The sequence below is a fragment of the Homalodisca vitripennis genome, chromosome 4 (assembly GCF_021130785.1).
Source record: "Homalodisca vitripennis isolate AUS2020 chromosome 4, UT_GWSS_2.1, whole genome shotgun sequence".
Taxonomy (NCBI): domain Eukaryota; kingdom Metazoa; phylum Arthropoda; class Insecta; order Hemiptera; family Cicadellidae; genus Homalodisca; species Homalodisca vitripennis.
The window spans coordinates 78,801,828-78,821,061 of record NC_060210.1 but is presented as its reverse complement, the minus strand read 5'-3'; the positions used below and the strand labels follow the sequence as shown (position 1 = coordinate 78,821,061).

At 39.4% G+C, this 19,234-nt stretch overlaps 1 protein-coding gene across 1 annotated transcript in view; it reads left to right on the top strand.

Annotated features, from left to right (window-relative positions):
• The first annotated feature begins 841 nt into the window (after positions 1-841).
• Positions 842-19,234, top strand: part of LOC124359591 (zinc finger protein 395) — a 56,514-nt gene continuing 38,121 nt past the window's right edge. Inside the window, exons 1-2 of the mRNA XM_046812472.1 lie at positions 842-1,580; positions 18,615-18,778. Of these exons, the coding sequence (XP_046668428.1) occupies positions 1,230-1,580; positions 18,615-18,778 (515 nt within the window). The 5' untranslated portion in view covers positions 842-1,229. The remainder of the gene's footprint in view (positions 1,581-18,614; positions 18,779-19,234) is intronic.

Below are 19,234 nucleotides of genomic sequence, written 5' to 3'. Positions count from 1 at the left end.
ACTGTTATGTAAACAGTAGGATCAATGAATTCTGGAGAATGTTTGGATGTGCCAGGTACTAATTAGAAAAAGGACGTCTATGTATTTTCACTAAACATGTTCTCCATGGTGAGCGCCAACTTAAAAAATATTGAGCCATTACACAACAATAGTCTACTCTTACGATCACAAGTACTACATCTCGGGCGGTAGCCAATCAATCACCAGACAGAATCCTTCTCGGGAGGTGAACCTTGAGAGTTGAGATCTTTATAGGCATCGGCTATAGCTCAAGTAAACTATACTGTGTTCTCTCGGGCCTCCTGTATTCGGTATTAGTAATACAATCAATGACATAGTGAATATTTAATTAATAACACACGTGTTTTTAATCATAAGTTCATCAAGGGCTTTGATTGTAAAAATACTGTACGAGATCATTCATTGTACACATCTGCATTACTAATTGACCAAAGTCTATATATAGATGTGTATTTTTCAACCTAGACTCTTAAGAAAAAGTAAAGGTATAAAACCATAATTAGGAAATTTGTTGACATAAATTCTGTGTTGACTGATCATTTCATATTCACTGTTAAATTGTAGTTCAAAAGTAATTTTTAATAAAGTGCTAAAAGAATCTGAAATATTGAGGCGGAATTAGGCAATCCAGGATTACGTTCCACAAGATTTACGTTTGCAGTTCCTAAAAGTGGGACAGGGTAACGGTAGTGGGAGCGTCAGCTAGCTGAGCCTGGGCAGTGGCAGTGGGGGCGATGTAGGTCACAGCGCGCGGACCAATAGGCGAGCAGCGCCAGGTCACGTGGTTTTGTTGTGATCCAACAGCTGGTGCAGGACCGGCTCAGCTGACAGTCGCTACTAGCAGCTGATCGAGTAAACACTGTGCGGCGCGTCACTGTTCCCGTATCATCGCTTCCTTTGTTGTGCCGGGCGAACAAGACCTCCTTGTTTGATCCGTTATTTTTGCTCATTTTAAATATGTCTTTCATGCCGGTCGAGTTAAGTCGTGTTCGCGTAAACTCGTCCGTATGTATAGGCTCTATGAGTGGAACTTTATCTCCTAAATACTGGTGTATTTTTGACGGTGGTGTTCAATAAACTTTTAAGTGAAACAAAACTAAAAACAATCACTGCCAAAACAAGTTCAATAGAATTAACGAATTTTGTGATATTTGTGATTACTTTAATTATTTCGTTTTAGCCTTAAAGGTGCCGGTTGTTGGTGAGAAATGTCGACGGGTAAGCGGTTGGCGAAGAGATCTATCATCGGGACTAGAGTGGTAGCACCTCGGGAGGACGGACTGTTCCATTCCGCGGTCATTCACGCCGTCAAGAGTACTAGGGAAGAGGACGGTGGAGAAGCCAAGTACTCAGTTCGGTTCGACGACACCCGGGCTATAGCCGTTCTCCGCGAGACAGAACTGATAGGTCCGGGCTTCCAGTCCGTGCACTCGGCCGTGCTCAAGCCTGGTCAGAGGGTGTATCTGACGTACAACGGGCGCGAGGTCACGGGGGATGTCAGAGAACACGACACGGATGTGGACGAGGTCGATGTGATCATCTGCCCTCCAGGTCATGAGGTAGGAACAACTAAAATAACCACTAGTTCATAGTATAACGTAATGTATGATTTGTCATAGAGTTTTTTTAAATAATTTTAATCATTTAATTTCTGTAATAATACAATCCTAAGAAATGAATGTTGACCTACGAGATATTTACGTTTACACAATAAATCAATGTCAATAACTGAACAAATTTAATTTAGTCATCGATATTTGTTAGCAACACTTTTCATTTTTCTTCAGGAATCGGTAAAGCTCAATCAATGGACGTGGCACAGTTATGCGTCGTCTGCACTTGGTGCCAACGAGGATTTAGTCCTTTGTTTAAAAAAAGAAAGAGTAAATAAGAAACAGCTACGTAAGTAAACTATTCGCATCTCCTTCCTAACAGTATAGAATAAATTAATTACATTTATATACTCATATAACTGTTTCATAAACAGTAGTTGAATGTTTATTTAAACACGTAATATATACTAAACAATAGCTTTTAGGTTTATATATTACAACTTTATCACCTTCTTTTTATGAAGGAAGAGTGTTTTTATGGAGGAATAAGCTTGCAATACTATTTATAAAGCTGTAATTGTATGAAACAAGAACTATTTTATTTTTAGTTGTTAAAGCTGCTTGAAGAAGCGAGTGGCAGTTTTAGAGTTTGGAAGTGAAAAGCCGGCACGGAATCGATACCGGCCGGCTAGTTACGTAACTCCGACCTTGGACTCTCAGTTTTGTAGGAATATTTTCAGCGTCAAGTTGGCCAACCTGCGATATCAGTTAGCAACAGCTGTCTTATTTAAATGGCCACTACGCAATGACCTCAAATTGACTTGTCGTGGCCTTAATGCCTCAACAAAAACACTGTTAGTGTAAACAAGTTTTGCCACTTTTGCGTTTTAATAATAAGTCAACTCTTTTCCTTTTTACTCATGCATTATGTCAGTTTGAGAGTTGCTAAGGCTCGATTCTTTATTAGTAATCTCCAAAGGAAGTGCATCGGGGGGGGGGGGAGTCCGGCACTTCAAGAATTTTTATTTCTCATTCCAAGGAACTTCAAATACGCTAATCACAATTTCTTATCCTTTGGTGGAATGGCATTTTATTTGTTTAGTTAAATTAAAATATTGTACACATTTTATTGAACACAAATGATTTCCTTCCTAAAAGATAGTACAATAGATAGGGTTGGCGAGGCTAGCCTCTTATAGCCTACACTGAGAAAAAGCTAATGTCGTATTAAAGTTTTAAAACGTCCCCACAACATTAGAATATTGTGATAAATATCAGAATTAAAATGATCATTCAACAATGTTTTTGTTTTTCCTACAGAACTGCTTAATGTGGCATTTATTGTAATTTTAAGATTAATTTCTAACCCATGGATCTTCCTGAAAAATAATTTTCTCTATGGTATTGGGATTTTTCAGCTGTGAGTTATTTATTATTATCTATTGTCAGCTAAAGTAAAGTGTACTTAAAGACGTAAGTCATGGATTTTTCCCCGCGTATCCCGTTTACATTCAGCTGAGTGTGAAGTACCCAAGTTACGTCATGGAAAAACTGACAAGGAAATTATGTTTTGTTGTCTTGAAATTGCGCTAATGTTCGTAGTGTTCAACGAAATACAAATTACGCAGATCTCGCGGTTTGAAGGTTAGCTACAGGACGGACAGCAGCTAGCAGAGGTGTTTCCGCTTGCGTCATTGCGCATGCGCGGGCCCAAGGACTTCCCACCCACTCGTCCTCCACCGTAGAGAGCGCAGAGAACCCACTACGTCACATCTCCGGTTTGTGTTTGTAGTAAACAACGATACTTTAGTCAAAATGTTTCAGGCATTACAACATTTAAAGCTTAAGAAGTATTTACAACACTCGAATGAAATACAAACATCGTGATATATGAATGACCACAAACAGGTGAACTTTTCAAATACCGGTTTTGTTTAGATAAGAGCAATATAAACATGTAACATTAGACATCGGTCTGCCAACATCTTCAGGGAAGAAGTACCGCTAACCTAAATTAAAATGATACTGTTTGCGTACTTTTTATAAACGACTCTGGGAAAGTGTGGCATAAGATGATACATTCATTTGAGTGTAAAGTGAATACCTAATACTGAAGATTCCAAACTTAAGGTCATAGTTTTAAATGGCCGATTCACATTTTGTAATAAAAAATAACTGACTAACTTACATAAATCTTTCATTTAATAAAAAGTCAAAAAAGGTTAAGTGTGTGGTAAGAAGATCAATGTACACATTTGAGTTATTCAGATTTGTTCAAGGCTGTAATAAAACAATGAGATTTTATATGATAAGATACTAGTTGTCACAAGGATAGATTTTGCGTAAATAAGAGTTGAGAAATTCTCAAATGCTGCTTAAAAAAGATGTGTCAGATAAAATTATTAGCAAGTAAACTCCGTGCGCATTAGAACAGAACGGAAATATCAGAGCTGCCATAGTCCCATAGTCTGGGCATCACTCTAACCGGGTGAAACGACATGTTTCCGGCGCTTGTCAAAAAATTCGTCAGGGCAAAATTTTAAATGTATCCGGGGTGCCATAGTTTGTACATCTACCTCACCGAGTGAAACTATGGTGCGTTACCTGTCAAAAAGTTAGACAGGATTCTGAATTAATCCGATCTGTCGAAGTGCCCTTTCACCTGACCGGATGAAATGACTGGCATCCGCCGCTTGCCAAAAAGTCCGAAAGGACGAATACAAGTGCAAGCTGCCACGTTTACATTATTTTGCTAATGTAAAAGTTTGAAATACTGTCAGGGGATAAATCACAATAAATAAATCATTATTGTAATAGTTTTAATAATTATTCCTCATGCGATATTACATCGCAAACTGTTTCATGTTTCATGTAAGTGGCCTTGGTGGTGCGTCTTGTGAGTCAGTGGCGAGCGGTTAGCCAGGATGAGCAAGTTACTCATTATTGCTGACTCCCATCTGTGCTCGAGTGAGTCACTGCGGTGTCTGACAGGACATTCCCACACGTGGTGACTTGCGTCACAAACCGCCGAGATATCCTCATACTAGATGTCAGTTTACACGGTCATGTAGTAACGGAGTGTTAGTTTCTAACCGAATTTACAATTTCCATCACATTACGCGATAAAATAGCGTGCACCCGACGCATGAATGATTTGTCGTAATTTTCGTACACACTCTCTGTCTCTTGGAAACCGTGACAATCAGCTAATTGAGTTGAAGGTAAGTACAGTATAAGATAAGGTAGGAGTACGCCACTCCACGTGTCACATAACAGGCTCAGCTGAGGTTGCATGCAAATTTTTAAGTATATTGCTCATTCTATTCACGAAATGTCCTGCGGATAGATAAACGGAAGACATTTCTATATCCTCCCAGCAGACAAAAGAAAAACTGTGTCAGTCTGGGTGGTAGGCTCCATTGACGATACGCCGAATTCCATTGTTGGACATATACCATCATAGATTCCATTGTTGTCTGTGTGAAAATGATGTTCCATTCAAATTTTAAAGACTACAGGTAAAATCTTTCTCGAGATATCTTGCCACATGTATGTTCAATAAGTTGGTTGTCATTGCAGTGTTTAAATAATAAAAGTCTACAAGTGTTATATGTATTGTATATGTCACGTTAAATTGTTTTCACATTTATTTACTCTGATATTTTCTCGTTTCCATCATGATTACAAGTCCAATTTAAAAATATATTCGCTAACGCTCACCAATATCCCATGGAATGACATTCATCACCATCGAACTATTGCCCATACATAAATGAAACTTCAAGCAAAATTCTATAGGACAGTTGGTTTTCAAGATAATTTGCTCACAGGTAGCTTACCAACCACTCAGACGACATATATGAAAAGCTTCCCTAACGCGTAATCAAAACCCAAGCTATGGCAAACGTGGAAAAATATAAATCTTGACTTACGAGAGTACATTGAAGAATATCTTTCATTATAAAAACGAGTATAATCAAGAATAATACAAATCATTTCCTACACGTTTTAATAATGTGTTATTAATAGGCCTTTTACCTAAAAACATATTCGTTATCAAAATAGGCTTGACAGTGTTTTAGTATGCCTTTCATTTTTTTAAATATCACATGTTTCCCTTTGAAATAACAATGATAATTTGTTTACTGTCACTAGGCATATACTGAAGCTTAATAAGAATACTATATTTTAGCTAATGATCATGACAAACCCATACAGCATTTAAATCCATTTTTGTTTTATTATGTATGTATTCTGTATTTGTATTATGTATTTTTTTCTTTGTGAAATTACACAATGTATAATATTTTAATTTTCAATACAAACTTGCACCGGTGTCATAACGAGTAAGGTTTCTACATTGTATAACTTCGCAAAGATTTACAATAACATACAGACCCTAAATCGAATGTTAGTACTAAAAACAATAATTCTTTATGGCCTAAATCTTGTTGGAATTAAGTTCAATTACTTGTTACGGAACAATTCGCGTACACCTAGTATAGTAATTATAACAACCAATTAGGTATCGTTTTATTTTATTACATAATGTTGCTCGTTAATTAAGTAACGGATGTACATAATTTTATTAGAGGGTAAAACAAAGCATTTTAGTGTTTAAATAAGAATTGGAATTAATTTGTATAGGTATTCCTGAGCTTCTTCAATTATGCAACTGCTACTGCGCTGTAAATTTCTACTGTATTTGTTTGCCGAAGTCGTTGCGAATTAGTTGTGACGCAGAGGAAGGAATATTTGCAAATTACGCCGCTGCGCAGAGGTTTGAAGTTACGTAGTTCGAGTTGATTACATAAGTGGTGGCATCGCAGTGTTCACCGACACCCGCACGTGTAACGATGTAAACAAAGCCGTAACGATTTGGTGCCATAAGTTGGCAACCATGACTGCGTGTCCTGCGCAGTAGGCGAGTGCGCATCGACCGGCCGATCAGCTGTTGCCTTGACCCGGTGACGTCACATTCACACAAAGCTTCCTGGAAGCGTTCGCTCGCTGCTAATTACATTGGCTTTCCACCTGACATTCATGCACGCGTGGTACGGGAAACTCTGTATGATGCGTGTCGGTAGCCCCTTCCACTGCCTTCCGCCTGTCCAGTCCACCGTTCCGTCTCTCCTTTGTCCACTACAGTGTCAATATTCCGGCTCTCACTGCGCAACTGCACGGTTCCTTTAAAGTAATGTAACGTAACTGTGCTTTTAGGTCATTGCTAATTTGATGTTTTCATTCGCAGCTTAATCTACTTGAATTTTGTCTCCTGTCACAGCTCACTCACTGTCTTCATGCATTATTAATTTCGACAATTGAAACAAAGCTTTTGTATTTCCATACTTTTGTTTTTTTTTATTATTACCTGTTGTATTCGTCACGTGCTGATTTTTTATTCCACGTGTAAACAATGACTTTTTATTATTTATTTAACAATAGTTTTGGTTACAATTTACAACAACTTTCCATTTTTCCAACCTTCGACCTATGTGACAATTTTAAAGTATCTAAACTATTAGAATTGGGGGGTATAAACAATAATCTGACTTTTATACATTTCTAGTGACGATTAAAACGTTTAGCCACTTCATCTTATGTCAGGAGGACTTCTCTTTTATTTGTCTATGGTGATGTATCGATTGTGTAGTGGGCTTCCATTTGTCATCTCGGAGTGACCGAAAAAATTATTTTATATTGCTGTGACAAAAGACTCGTGCTCTAGTGTAGTGGTAGTAGGACATGCCTTGTCGTTCTAAAGCGTAAACAATTTATAAACGCGTACGAAATGTATAACTGCGTCCTCGATATTGTCACCACTTCATAAAATAAACTGATAAGAAATTCAATTTTGGATTTGGACACGATCTATAAATTACGCCTAAATGAATGCTTTACATTCTGTCCGTACATTGCAGCAACACGTCTGCTGCCGCAAACCAGGTCAGAGTAGCGCGAAGTGGTTGTTGGCCCGCTCCTAGCCAGACGCCGCCGCCCGCTCCCAATACAGTAGGAGCCGGTGAAAGCGAACTACGAGTCACAAAGTAGTAATGCCGGCCTTCAGCCTTCCCTGGACCCGGCTCTGCTGCTTTGTCTCTATAATAGTGATTCCCGATAAATACGGGAATTGTACGTTAATTAAAATATATGCTAGATTAAAAATATATACATCAACGCGTTTATTATGCTGCACCTATACAGTTGCTGGACTTATCGTAAGATTGTTTTCTATTTGGTATCCCAAAATAGAATGGGGAAGTTGAGTCACAAGTGGCTTATGGTAGCAGTACGAGTAAGACAGGACACGAGAGATATGGCAGACAATAACAACATTAGCTCTTTCAAGGCCAGGGCATCCTCGTTATATCTGACACAAGGCATTATCTCTCACTCCGAGTTGTTATTTGTTGTGTCTGTCGAGGATATATAGGTTTAATCTTTACTGCATGTTGTAAATACCTTTCTCGTAGTCTGTTCAGAGAGGGCTCTGACCCTTACTGAACCCTTGTCGAACTCAAGGGTTCTATCACGCGTACTCACGCCCTTGTGGTGTGTCTGATAACTGTATCATTGTGCACTGGATAGCTTTAACCATGCTATTGTATTCAGTTAATATTATTAAAAATGTAATGTTGTAACTAAAAATACAAGAAAATGTACCTCTGACTAGTAAGGCGACATTTATAAATGTTTTTTCTTTCAATCTTATTTACTTTCTTCCAATCATTTATGTTCTACTTTCACATACATATTCACACCGTTCATAATTTATATGCATCATATTTCAACTTTTTTATTGTAATATAATAAAGATTACATATTTTATCAACAGAATTAAATCCCAAGTCTGTGCACATCCGGAACGTAGTCGATGATTGAAAGGGCAGCCCAATCGTCCATGTGAGAGCGTTGTGTCGGCGTTGGGTCTTTACGAGGAAATGAATAGCGAACTCAAATAAATAAAAAACAATAAAATTAACTTAACCTATCAGGGTCCACGGTCCCTGATTACAGACTGATTTTCTTTATTTTTCATGGGTATAACGTTTCATAAAAAAGTCAAGTTTTAAACAATAGTCATGGTACGTGTTGGTGACTCAAAGTAGAGCAGACAGGGTGTAGTAGGGTTGTGGTGATCAGTCCGTAATGATGTGTAATCATTGGGTCTGTAATCATTAACCCCCAGGATTAAGACTCTCCAAACAGACCAAAATATCTGAGTTGCCTACAGAAGGATTAACTGCAGTATTGTATAATACAAAATGAAATGCCATTAGATTTACGAAGTAAAGTTTGACAACAAAGTAGTAAACTGACTACTGAATTCAAACTGTGGCCTACCTGCAGTATGAGTCTCTACTCATACATATTTAGTCAATATATTTTTTTATTTGCGTGGGGTGAATGAGTTGATCATATAATGTGATAAATGTAAATGTTCTTAATATTTCGAATAATTGTTCGTTTTCCAATAATGAACAAAGCCGTATGTTTGTTTATTAAATTGAATATTAATGTAAATGGCAACTAATATGTATAAATGACATTGATTGCTCAGATACAATGGTCGAATGTTTTAATGGCGGTGAGGGAATGTCAAAATGCCGTGGGCCTGTGTCAGTGCAGTGCGGGTGTACGCTGTATGCTGTACAGATCAATGGCGGGTGGTGGCCAACCTACCTTGGCCCAGTACTAGCTACCTTCACCGATATTAACTGACTCGTGTATGTGGCACAGGACATTCAGCGACTCCCTTGCCTTCTTGTAATTGGAAAAATACATTTTATAAAGTTCCTTAAAACAGTTGTAGCCTATTACTTACGTTTTATCATGGGGGGAGGGGTGGGGTACAAAACTTGAGTTAGGAAGATATGGACATTCATTTCGTTACTCAGAGATTTTGATGAAACAACTACGTAGCGTACTCTGAAAAAATAATGAGAGCATGAGAACTATTTATTAAAATTAATAACATAAGTAGTAATCAACCATTAATCCAAACACATAATATGTCGACAGTTTTTTTATTCACTATTGTTATGTTTTATTGGAAAAATAAATCACAAATCTGAATTTTTACAATTAAGATCTGTCAGGGGCAGTACTCAAATGTGATTTATTACTCTACCAACATTTAAATTCAAGTGAATCAAGAAATAACGATGCGTCCTCGAATATTTGTGTATTTTTAGTTGTAATTGACGTTCATTTAAGTTTCCCGTTACAAATAATAAAAACTTACAATATTCTACCAATGTAAAATAACAACGATATCGGTAATGCTCGAAATTCTGTTACCTGAATTACGTCACAAGATGAATAATCCCATTAAACAGTGTTTATTTGTCACCTACTTATCAATTCTCTTTGGAAAAATAAAAGGCTGTCATTTCGGATAGGATAGTTGGAAACATTACTTATATCGTTAACGTTGGATTTGCATCGAGAAAGTTAAGGTGGTGGTGCACTCGAGTTTAGATTGGGAAAATTCGTTTTGTTTTAAACTCATAGCCGTAAAATACGACAGAAAAAGCTCCTTGAGGGCAGAAAAGTAGAAAATTTCGTAATTACTTTACGATTAAATTTCAAGTGGGAAAGTTTAAAGAACACAATAATAGGTTCAAATAAAAACTGCAAAAGATACTGTAGAACTTTTTTGAATTTTTTCAGTAAATTTTTTTATTTACATAGCTTCAGAGATTACAGACTTAAGGATTTCTTAAATTGAATAAAATTCAGAAAAGCCAGTATGATAATAACCACCATTCCTAAAATTGCACTTCAAATTCCTACCTTCCCTCATGGTGTTAGCAAACAGTACACCTACTTGGCTCAGTGTTGTATTGTAATGACATGGACGAGTGTGTCACCGCAAAATAATCAAGTCTAGTAGAAAGCATTTGCTTCGACAAACAGTTGTACCATTTCAACCGGTCAATTTTGAAGATTTAAATTTTTGCAATTTACGATCCGGCCCGCGAATGTGCAAGTTGCGGGAAAGCAAGTGCCGAGAGCTGGAGTTTCCCAACAGTGCGGAGATGGGAGAGAGTCGGCCCACTGACACAGATAGAGTTGGCCAACTATGAGCCAACACTTGCACACTCACTTGTATGCAAGGCCGTACCGCACACCTCACCGGCCGGCACGGCACGGCAGCGGCAGGGTGACCAACTTACCGCATTCTAATAGTGGAAACTTAGTCCAGCATTTCTTATCATCATAATAATAGCATTTTAGTTACGTTATAAATTGACTCTCTATTATTTATTGTTAAAATCGCGAAAGGCTTCATCCTTTAGTTGTCACCCAAGTATTGTTATATAAATTTGCCTGAAACTGGTATATTGTGTGCTAAAATACTGCACGCGGTCCTACTGAATTTGTGAGGTTATACTTGTACGCCGTTACTGTGCATACGGAACAAAGTTTAGTGCTATTGGAACGTTGATGGAGTATGAATAAAATTATTCTTTAGCGCAGCAAAGATGATCGCTGATACCGGGGGAAATTAGTGACAAACCGAACTTTTCCATTTGATTAAATCTATTTTACAGAAACACTTTTACTAAAGCCCCCAACTCTCCACTGTACCTTTGCCACTACATATTTAAATTGTGCGTCTTGTAAGCCTATTCGTCAACGACGGTCACCTCCCGCTCGTAATTGTACGTCTACTTACTATTACTTCTTATTTGACGAAACATTGAGATATTGATTGTATTAATAGGACATTGCAGACTGCAAATCCATTAACTACATACTACATTATAGAATTTTAAATCCTAAATGCTTGCAAATCGCACATGGAAGTAGAGTGGTGGGAGGGAGGACTTCAATGTTCCTCTAATCCAGTTCTAAGAACTGTTCGCCTTGTCTCTGATATATCCCGACGTAATATCGCAACGTTAGTCCAGATTCGGTACATCAGTATCGAGGGTGTGATTGATCTCCTGGCCTCGTATCACACTTTTCTCGACGTGGGAAGCAACAACACCCTCTGTACAAGAGTTGATCCTGCTCGACAGTAAGGGTGGAGTGGCTGCTAGACAAAGGAGCCGAAGACACTTATCCGGTACGGTTCAGTCTGTCCGCGGCCCTTTTAACGATCCGCGTATAATTTTCCAGTTGGGCGCGTACGCACTGCTGCTGCCGCTGCGTGGGAACCTCTCGCTCAGCTTTGTCACCTCGGTGAGCCGGACAGGTGCTGGAGTACGACGTCTGTTACCGGACCATCGTCAATACACGGCCCGCCACCGCTCTATGTAATACGGGAAAGTAATGTGGATCTAGGTTGCGTCCCAGATACCGGCTTGCGTCATGCGCGCGGCGCGGCGGCGAGATGCGGTGCAGATCTGTCTTCATATGCGATATTCTCCACTCGTATTCAACCGCATTGGTGATAACAGCGGCAGCAGGTTCGGAGTAGGCTTACTTGAAGAGTTTTAATTTTAGATGTGACCGATATCGAGTTTCGCGTTACTCAAATAGCTTCCGTTATCTCTAAACTTTGGGCTATTTAGATTGTGCCCGCTAACAATTTTATGAATTGAATAATAATTTGTTTTAATCAACGACCCATAACTGGATGTGCGTTATCGTTCAAACGGACTCTTTGACATACCGTATTTAATCTGTTTTATTGCGTCGCTTCCTCCATTCATTACTAAACGAGTACGAAACGACGTCACTAAATAATAATTCCTTACCTGTATAATTTTTTTGACTGTGATATTTTATCTTACGCTATTACGAATCTGATGAGTACGTATAAGGTACCATAGCTGGTAGTGTGGCGAGCCATACCCAAATTGGGGAGTATGAGTATACCGTATACCGTTTGGGAGGTGGCTTCATTTTAATTGTGGTTAGTTTGTGACTAATACAACCAAGACTACACTGATGGAAAAGCAAATCAAATCAATGGCTTGTCAACACCAAACGCGAGCGGGAGTTAATCTAGTAACCCCGTTGAAAATGAGTCTCTGATCCTCCAAATAGAAGAGTAATTCAAAATGAATACAACTTTAGTAAGTGCAATAAAAATTATTTCTTTGTAGTAAAAACACGACTATGTTGATGTTGTAATTATTCCTTCCCATTTGTATAGTAATGCATTAATAATTAGTAATACGAAATTTAACCCGCATTCCCATCGCATTTAAATTTGTCCGGAAAACATTTTGTTTGGAAGAAATTTGATTTGAGAAACTCAAATAAGAATAGTTCTAAATGGAATTATGCGTAGGTCGGATAGTATAAACAAAGTTTAACCCCGCGACTGTACACTAACAGTACCTGAGGCACCTAACCTTAGAATTATGTTGAGATTAAATTACTGTATTTTGTAATGGTCATTAAAATTTATTATAACACTATACAGAGAAGGGTTTTTGTTAAATGAAACTGTTTTACGATGAATGGAACTTGTCAATCGTATATTAACAGTATGGTAATATAATAAAGACATCTGTGTTTACCGGTCCTCGTGGTGGGTGAGGGGGAGTTTAAACCTGATTATGTGAGTCAGTTTTGTTGCAAAGTTATGGATCACGAGTTTGGTTGATCGGTTGACATTTCGTTGTGCTGTGTAAGTCCACCCTGACCCTCGTTACGCAAACACCGAGCCTTGGGCCCGGGGCCCGCACCGCCCACCGCCGCCATGGACCCGGCCCCGGCCCGGTGTCGTAACGTCCTGCCGCTCGCTAAAATGCTCACCACACCGCGAAACTTCTGACATTTCCCTCCGACAATGTTGTTGAATAATAGTGCAGATATACGGAACTGCAATTCTCGTTTGCATTGAACAGACTGTTTGACTTGTCAGAACACAATGAATGTAATTATTCCAAAATCGTTTACGATCGAACGATCATTTTGAAACTGAACGTGTCATTTTAAGAACTGGAGTGGTTTATCTAGTTTCATTTATTTTAAATAGCGTTATATTTCCTCACTGCACTTCCATACAAGTTTCTTAATTTCTCAATATTAACATACTAAATAACATGACTTATATGCAATATCAAATTGTGTTTGTTATATTTTCCCTTTGACATAAACATACGTTTGTTTAATCTTTTCTATATAATGACTAATAATTTTTTTTAAAGAAGAATTCATTCTCCCGGTAGAAAATCTCCTCTTGGTTTGTAGTGTTATTTAACTGGTCAAGGGTTTGTTCTGGCGACAAAGAGAAACTCCAATCCGTCCTGGCTGGTTTCAGTGGAATGAGTGAGAAACCGCACCGACACCTATTCAGTCGCCGTCTCCCGCAAATGCTAAATGCCAAATGCATCATAACCCTAATACCCCACAATGGCAAAGTGGGGACAACAAGCAAGCCAAAGCCCGCCACGCGCCGGCCTCGCCGAATGTAGGTCACGTCAATTCTACAACTGGGTCACAGCACCGGTCACCTCTCCACCCGGTGGCGGTGCAACGATTCCGCTCACAGCAGAAACCGTGCCGGTACCTCAACGTAATGACGATATACCTTGCTTATTTGTGGCACTACTCTATTCCTGACCCACACAGTCTATACAAGTCTACTCATTTCTTATTTCAGTTCTACAGGGTGTTCATTTTAAACTCGCATTAAAACACTTATAGCTAAAGTATCCAAATTCTGTAAACGGGAGTGTATAATACTAATTGGGGAAACAAAAACAAAATGTTTTCAAAATGGGGGTGCTCCCCCCTGCTTCCCCGTACACCTCAAATTGAAGCTGACAAAAAATTATGTATTTTGGTAAAAAATTGAAATCGGCCAAGCAGTTTGGTATCAGCAGCCAATAATGTAATTTCTTACACTACAATTATTAGTCTGCAAACTACTGTACTAGTGCTAATAACAAGAAAATTACTCACTGAATACTGTTGTAAATCCTTTGTTAACTTCAAATCAAATGTTAAAATTGGTAGCCATTGTCGTTTAAGCAAGAAAATAACCTATTTTCAAATTCTTGCCTAACATTCATATAAGTTTCTCTGGTTAAGCGTCTGCACTCAGCAGCGATCCTGTTTTTCAAGTCTTGGACACCAGTCGGATGTGTTTTAAAAACTTCTGATTTCAAGTGACCCAAAAAAATAAGGGTGTTAAGTCTGGAGACCTTGCCGGCCACTACCGATTCAGTGATCCGGGTCGTGTGCATCTAGAGCCATTGTCGTATATTATTATACTAAAACAACTATCCGTTAACAGTCTGCGTACACGGGTCGAACTGTCCCGTCTTCATCTCTCCTTCCTGTCATCAGTCGTACAAACTTTACTTGCTACAAGACTCTGTACTACTTACTTTTAACACACATACCATACGAAGCAAAACGTTTCCTTTGATACACGCATTGTATTCCTATAGTTCAGTATGTTTTCTTACAAAGATTGCCTTGAGATCAGGATTGTTTCTTTGATGCTATTTTTACAACAAGATGGCCCCGATTTCCAATTTAAACGGGTCGCGTTAATCCTGTCACACTTATGACCAACGCCTCTCCCAAACCTGAAGTAGGAAGGGCGGCCTTCGGTGAGGTGATTATGATTCAAATCAGGCTCGTATCGGTTCGGCTTCGACTACGGCTACACCTACACATTGTGTAACGCGCCGTACCGCCAGAACAGCTGAGCCGGAAGTTGCCAGTAATCAGCTGATTTGCACTCCAAGGTTGCCACTCTACCGGGTTTTGTTTACAATTTTATTACTGATAATGTTTGTTCCCATTTCATTTGTGTCCTGCCTAGTTAGTCGTTTATATGGGTTTTAAAACTCGTGTCGTGTCGTAATTTATACGACGATCAACGCCACTAATCGTGTAGGCCTATGTACGTTTCAAATAAACAACTTGTTTGTTTATCTTCTCAGATGGTTCCTTGTGTACACTTGATATAACCTACAGTGCGCACTGAACTCTTATTTACGTCTACCACACACTTCTACTTCTTCGTCATCAATAATTTGATAATGTGGTTTATTCCATAATCTAAAACGCGTCGAGATTAAACAGTAAAACATAACCAACGTACATTTACAATATATAGTTCATCCTCACAGCATTGTTCTACTATATCGTTGGAGGACTTATTGTCATGGACGTTAAATTGGTCCTGACATATCTCGTAAATTAAAATTTAACATTTGTCATCAATATCAATAGGAATTTTAAATTACATATTATATAATCGAATTCTTTGGACATAACTTCATATAATATGATTGTTAACATTTCAAATCGAAGTCTTTCATATGATTTACAACCGGTATAGTGGCTATTTATTCTCTGAAGTTACGCTTTCATCAATCAAAAATGTGTTAGAAAGTGCTATTTAAACCAATTTTTAACAACGAATTTAAATCTTTAGCGTAGTTGAGCAGTGGGTTGATAAGTTAGCCGCTATCAACGCCATTATCAGTCAGAGGTCTGGTGCTTTCACACTTGGCCACGAGCGTGTGATAACGACCCTTGCAATACCCACAACCCTCCGATAACACACGGCAACTCACTTTCAGCGATATCTGCAGTTATCGAAGTTAGCTACAATCTTACTGGCAGAGGTGTTGCAACTATAATTGGGCGGCTTTCAGCAACAACGCCGACACAGTCACGCCACTATGGTTACACTTGGCCACGACCGTGTGATAGCGACCCTTGCAATACCCACAACCCTCCGATAAGACACAGCAACTCACTTTCAGCGATATCTGCAGTTATCGAAGTTAGCTACAATCTTACTGGCAGAGGTGTTGCAACTATAATTGGGCGGCTTTCAGCAACAACGCCGTCACAGTCACACCACTATGGTCACACTTGGCCACGACCGTGTGATAGCGACCCTTGCAATACCCACAACCCTCCGATAAGACACGGCAACTCACTCTCAGCGATATCTGCAGTTATATCGCAGTCAGCTACAATCTTACGGCAGAGGTGTTGCAACTATAATTGGGCGGCTTTCAGCAACAACGCCGTCACAGTAACACCACTATGGTTACACTTGGCCACGACCGTGTGATAGCGACCCTTGCAATACCCACAACCCTCCGATAACACACGGCAACTCACTCTCAGCGATATCTGCAGTTATCGCAGTCAGCTACAATCTTACTGGCAGAGGTGTTGCAACTATAATTGGGCGGCTTTCAGCAACAACACCGTCACAGTCACACCATATAGTGGTGTGCTTGAAACTTAGACTTGGATAGTTTATGGATTTCGTTTGGTTTTAAATGCTAATTTCATTGTAATATTTTATCACATTAACGTTGTCATATTGTAAATACAACCATTAAGCTGCTATGTTAATGTGTACACCATGTTGTGGTCTGGCTTGTTTCTTCATTATATCAAATTACGTACGTTGGACTATTATGAAATAAGCTTGTGTTCACGTGGATGGGTCAGACCAGTTAAATAATGTTGATTGTTTTTAAACATTTAGCCTCTGGTACCTGTGGGAAGGACTACCATTACATCACTAATAAGCGTGTGAGAAATCAATGGCGGTGCCATGATTCATTTTTCAAATACTGTCCCATTTGTTGAACTCTACTGTGGGTTTCATAAGGACTTATAGAATGTAAACACAACCAATGGAGAATTAAGTACAAATGTTTTAAAGAATTGCTTTACTTTTTGCGATAAGATGTTTTACTAGTACACCTAAAATAGTAACAGAAGGATACGACAGAAAGTAACGAAAGTTGTGTCGATCAATCCAACAAAGTAACTTCATCACATTTAACTGGGTCACATAAAGTTATTTACCTGTTTCAAAATTGCATGGCTATTAATAAAACCAATATGAAGCCATTGTTTAACCTTTAATCTGCCTTTTTACCCATAATTTTATATAGTCTTTCTTGGAACAAAAGGAACCTATATTCCAAGTTGCATGCCTTTCTATCAAGAGTTATTGAAGGACAGCCAGACAGACGGATATAAAACGACTCGACAAGGACCTGTCGGGTTAAACAATTCCGCCCCAGGATTTGTCACACATATACAGCGTGAAGACCGTATAGCAGACGATTGCTACATACAGAATGGTCACGGCTAGTGGAGCCTGCCTCGTGGTGCGGCTCGACCAGTGAAACTCTCGCAGGAATGCGGAAGATGAGAGTGAGAGTAGGCTACGACTACGAGCGGCTGATCAGGTGCAGCGGCGGCACCACTTTCACTGACGCGGCTTGGCTTAAGCTATGGCAGAGATAGCAGACACCCAAAAACCCATGATATATTATGTCCGGTGTAATCTTAATTCCATCTTAATTGACTGTAACACGGGAAAGCGAAACACGACGTTCCACTTTTACAAGCCTGTGCGGTAGTTAAAATATTGTAGTTAATTGTAATACTTTCACGGGCTCAGAATTGCAACTCAAATAATGCAATATTGTGTTATGACTAGGGGACAGTCACGACCACAAGATCACCCTTGTGCGCGTACAGTCCGTCCGGTCCGGTGTGGTTAACCGCAGTACAGTCGGTTCGCGTGACGTAGAGGTTACAAGTGTCACGCATTCTTGGTATATTGACAACCTCTTGCAATGTTAACAGTCAAGGGCAACGACATGCTAATTGTTAAGTAAAAATACGTGTGATTTTTAATAAACAATAAAAGTAACAATTAAACACCATACAAATCCTGGGAAGCCCCATTAATTGCATTAGTATGTTATATCTCTTAATCTATAATTAGTTCGATCCGGTGTGCTGATCCTAACTCTTCTACAGGACTTTTCTCAATTATGTCAACGACAATGGGTTCGGTTTCCTTTGTAGCGGTAGCTGTGTTCCAAAGACAGCTAGAGGTGCGCAAGAAACTGTATTAGCTATCACTTCGGAAAATTGTCGGTGTAAATGAACAAATCTGTATAACTAACTAAACACTGATGGTCAGTTGCTCTGTTATAGAGGCAGCTAGATGTGCGCAAGCTGCTGTGTATTATATCTTCGCTGTCTTTTAAGAGTATTTGTTGGTGTAAATTAACAAAAGCATCTGTATAACTAACCGAACACTGACAACCGGTTGCTATGTTCCAGGGACAACTAGAGGTGCGGAAAAGACTGGAAGAGGTGCGACTGTTGGAGTCCCGGAAATCTGCGCGGCTCATGGACCAGGATACGGACTTCGCGCGACTGGCGGATATGGCTGGAGACCGCAAGAGAGCTTCCTCCCACGTCATAGACGTGCCAGCCGTCCAGGGGTGTGTATTCATCACGATATCAGTAATAGTTCTTTGTGACGGTATCAGAATATAAGGCACATAATATACTAAAACCCCAAATGTTTCACACGTGTAACAGCTGTAATCCAGTTGTTACGAGCGTACAAACTGTTACCGTGATTGACAAATCCTCTTTGTTCCAAAAGTAACATAGTTATTTCTTACGTTTATTGTGCCTATTGTAAGCGCTCGCTAGCAGCGGCGTTATTGCGTGGCCAGTGTGATAAGATACGATACACTATCACGTTATCAGCGACCTCCGCCACACAAAGCGCAGCGTGTGTGCGTGTCGAGCTGCCTGGACTGCGCTCTATCACTCGACCTCCGCTTATCTCCGGAGCCAGAGCACTGAAATGTGAGTTTTGTCAATCGCCCAACTGTTCCAGATGCAAATCGTCCCGTGTATTTGCGTACCGCGTGCGTGGCGAAGTATCC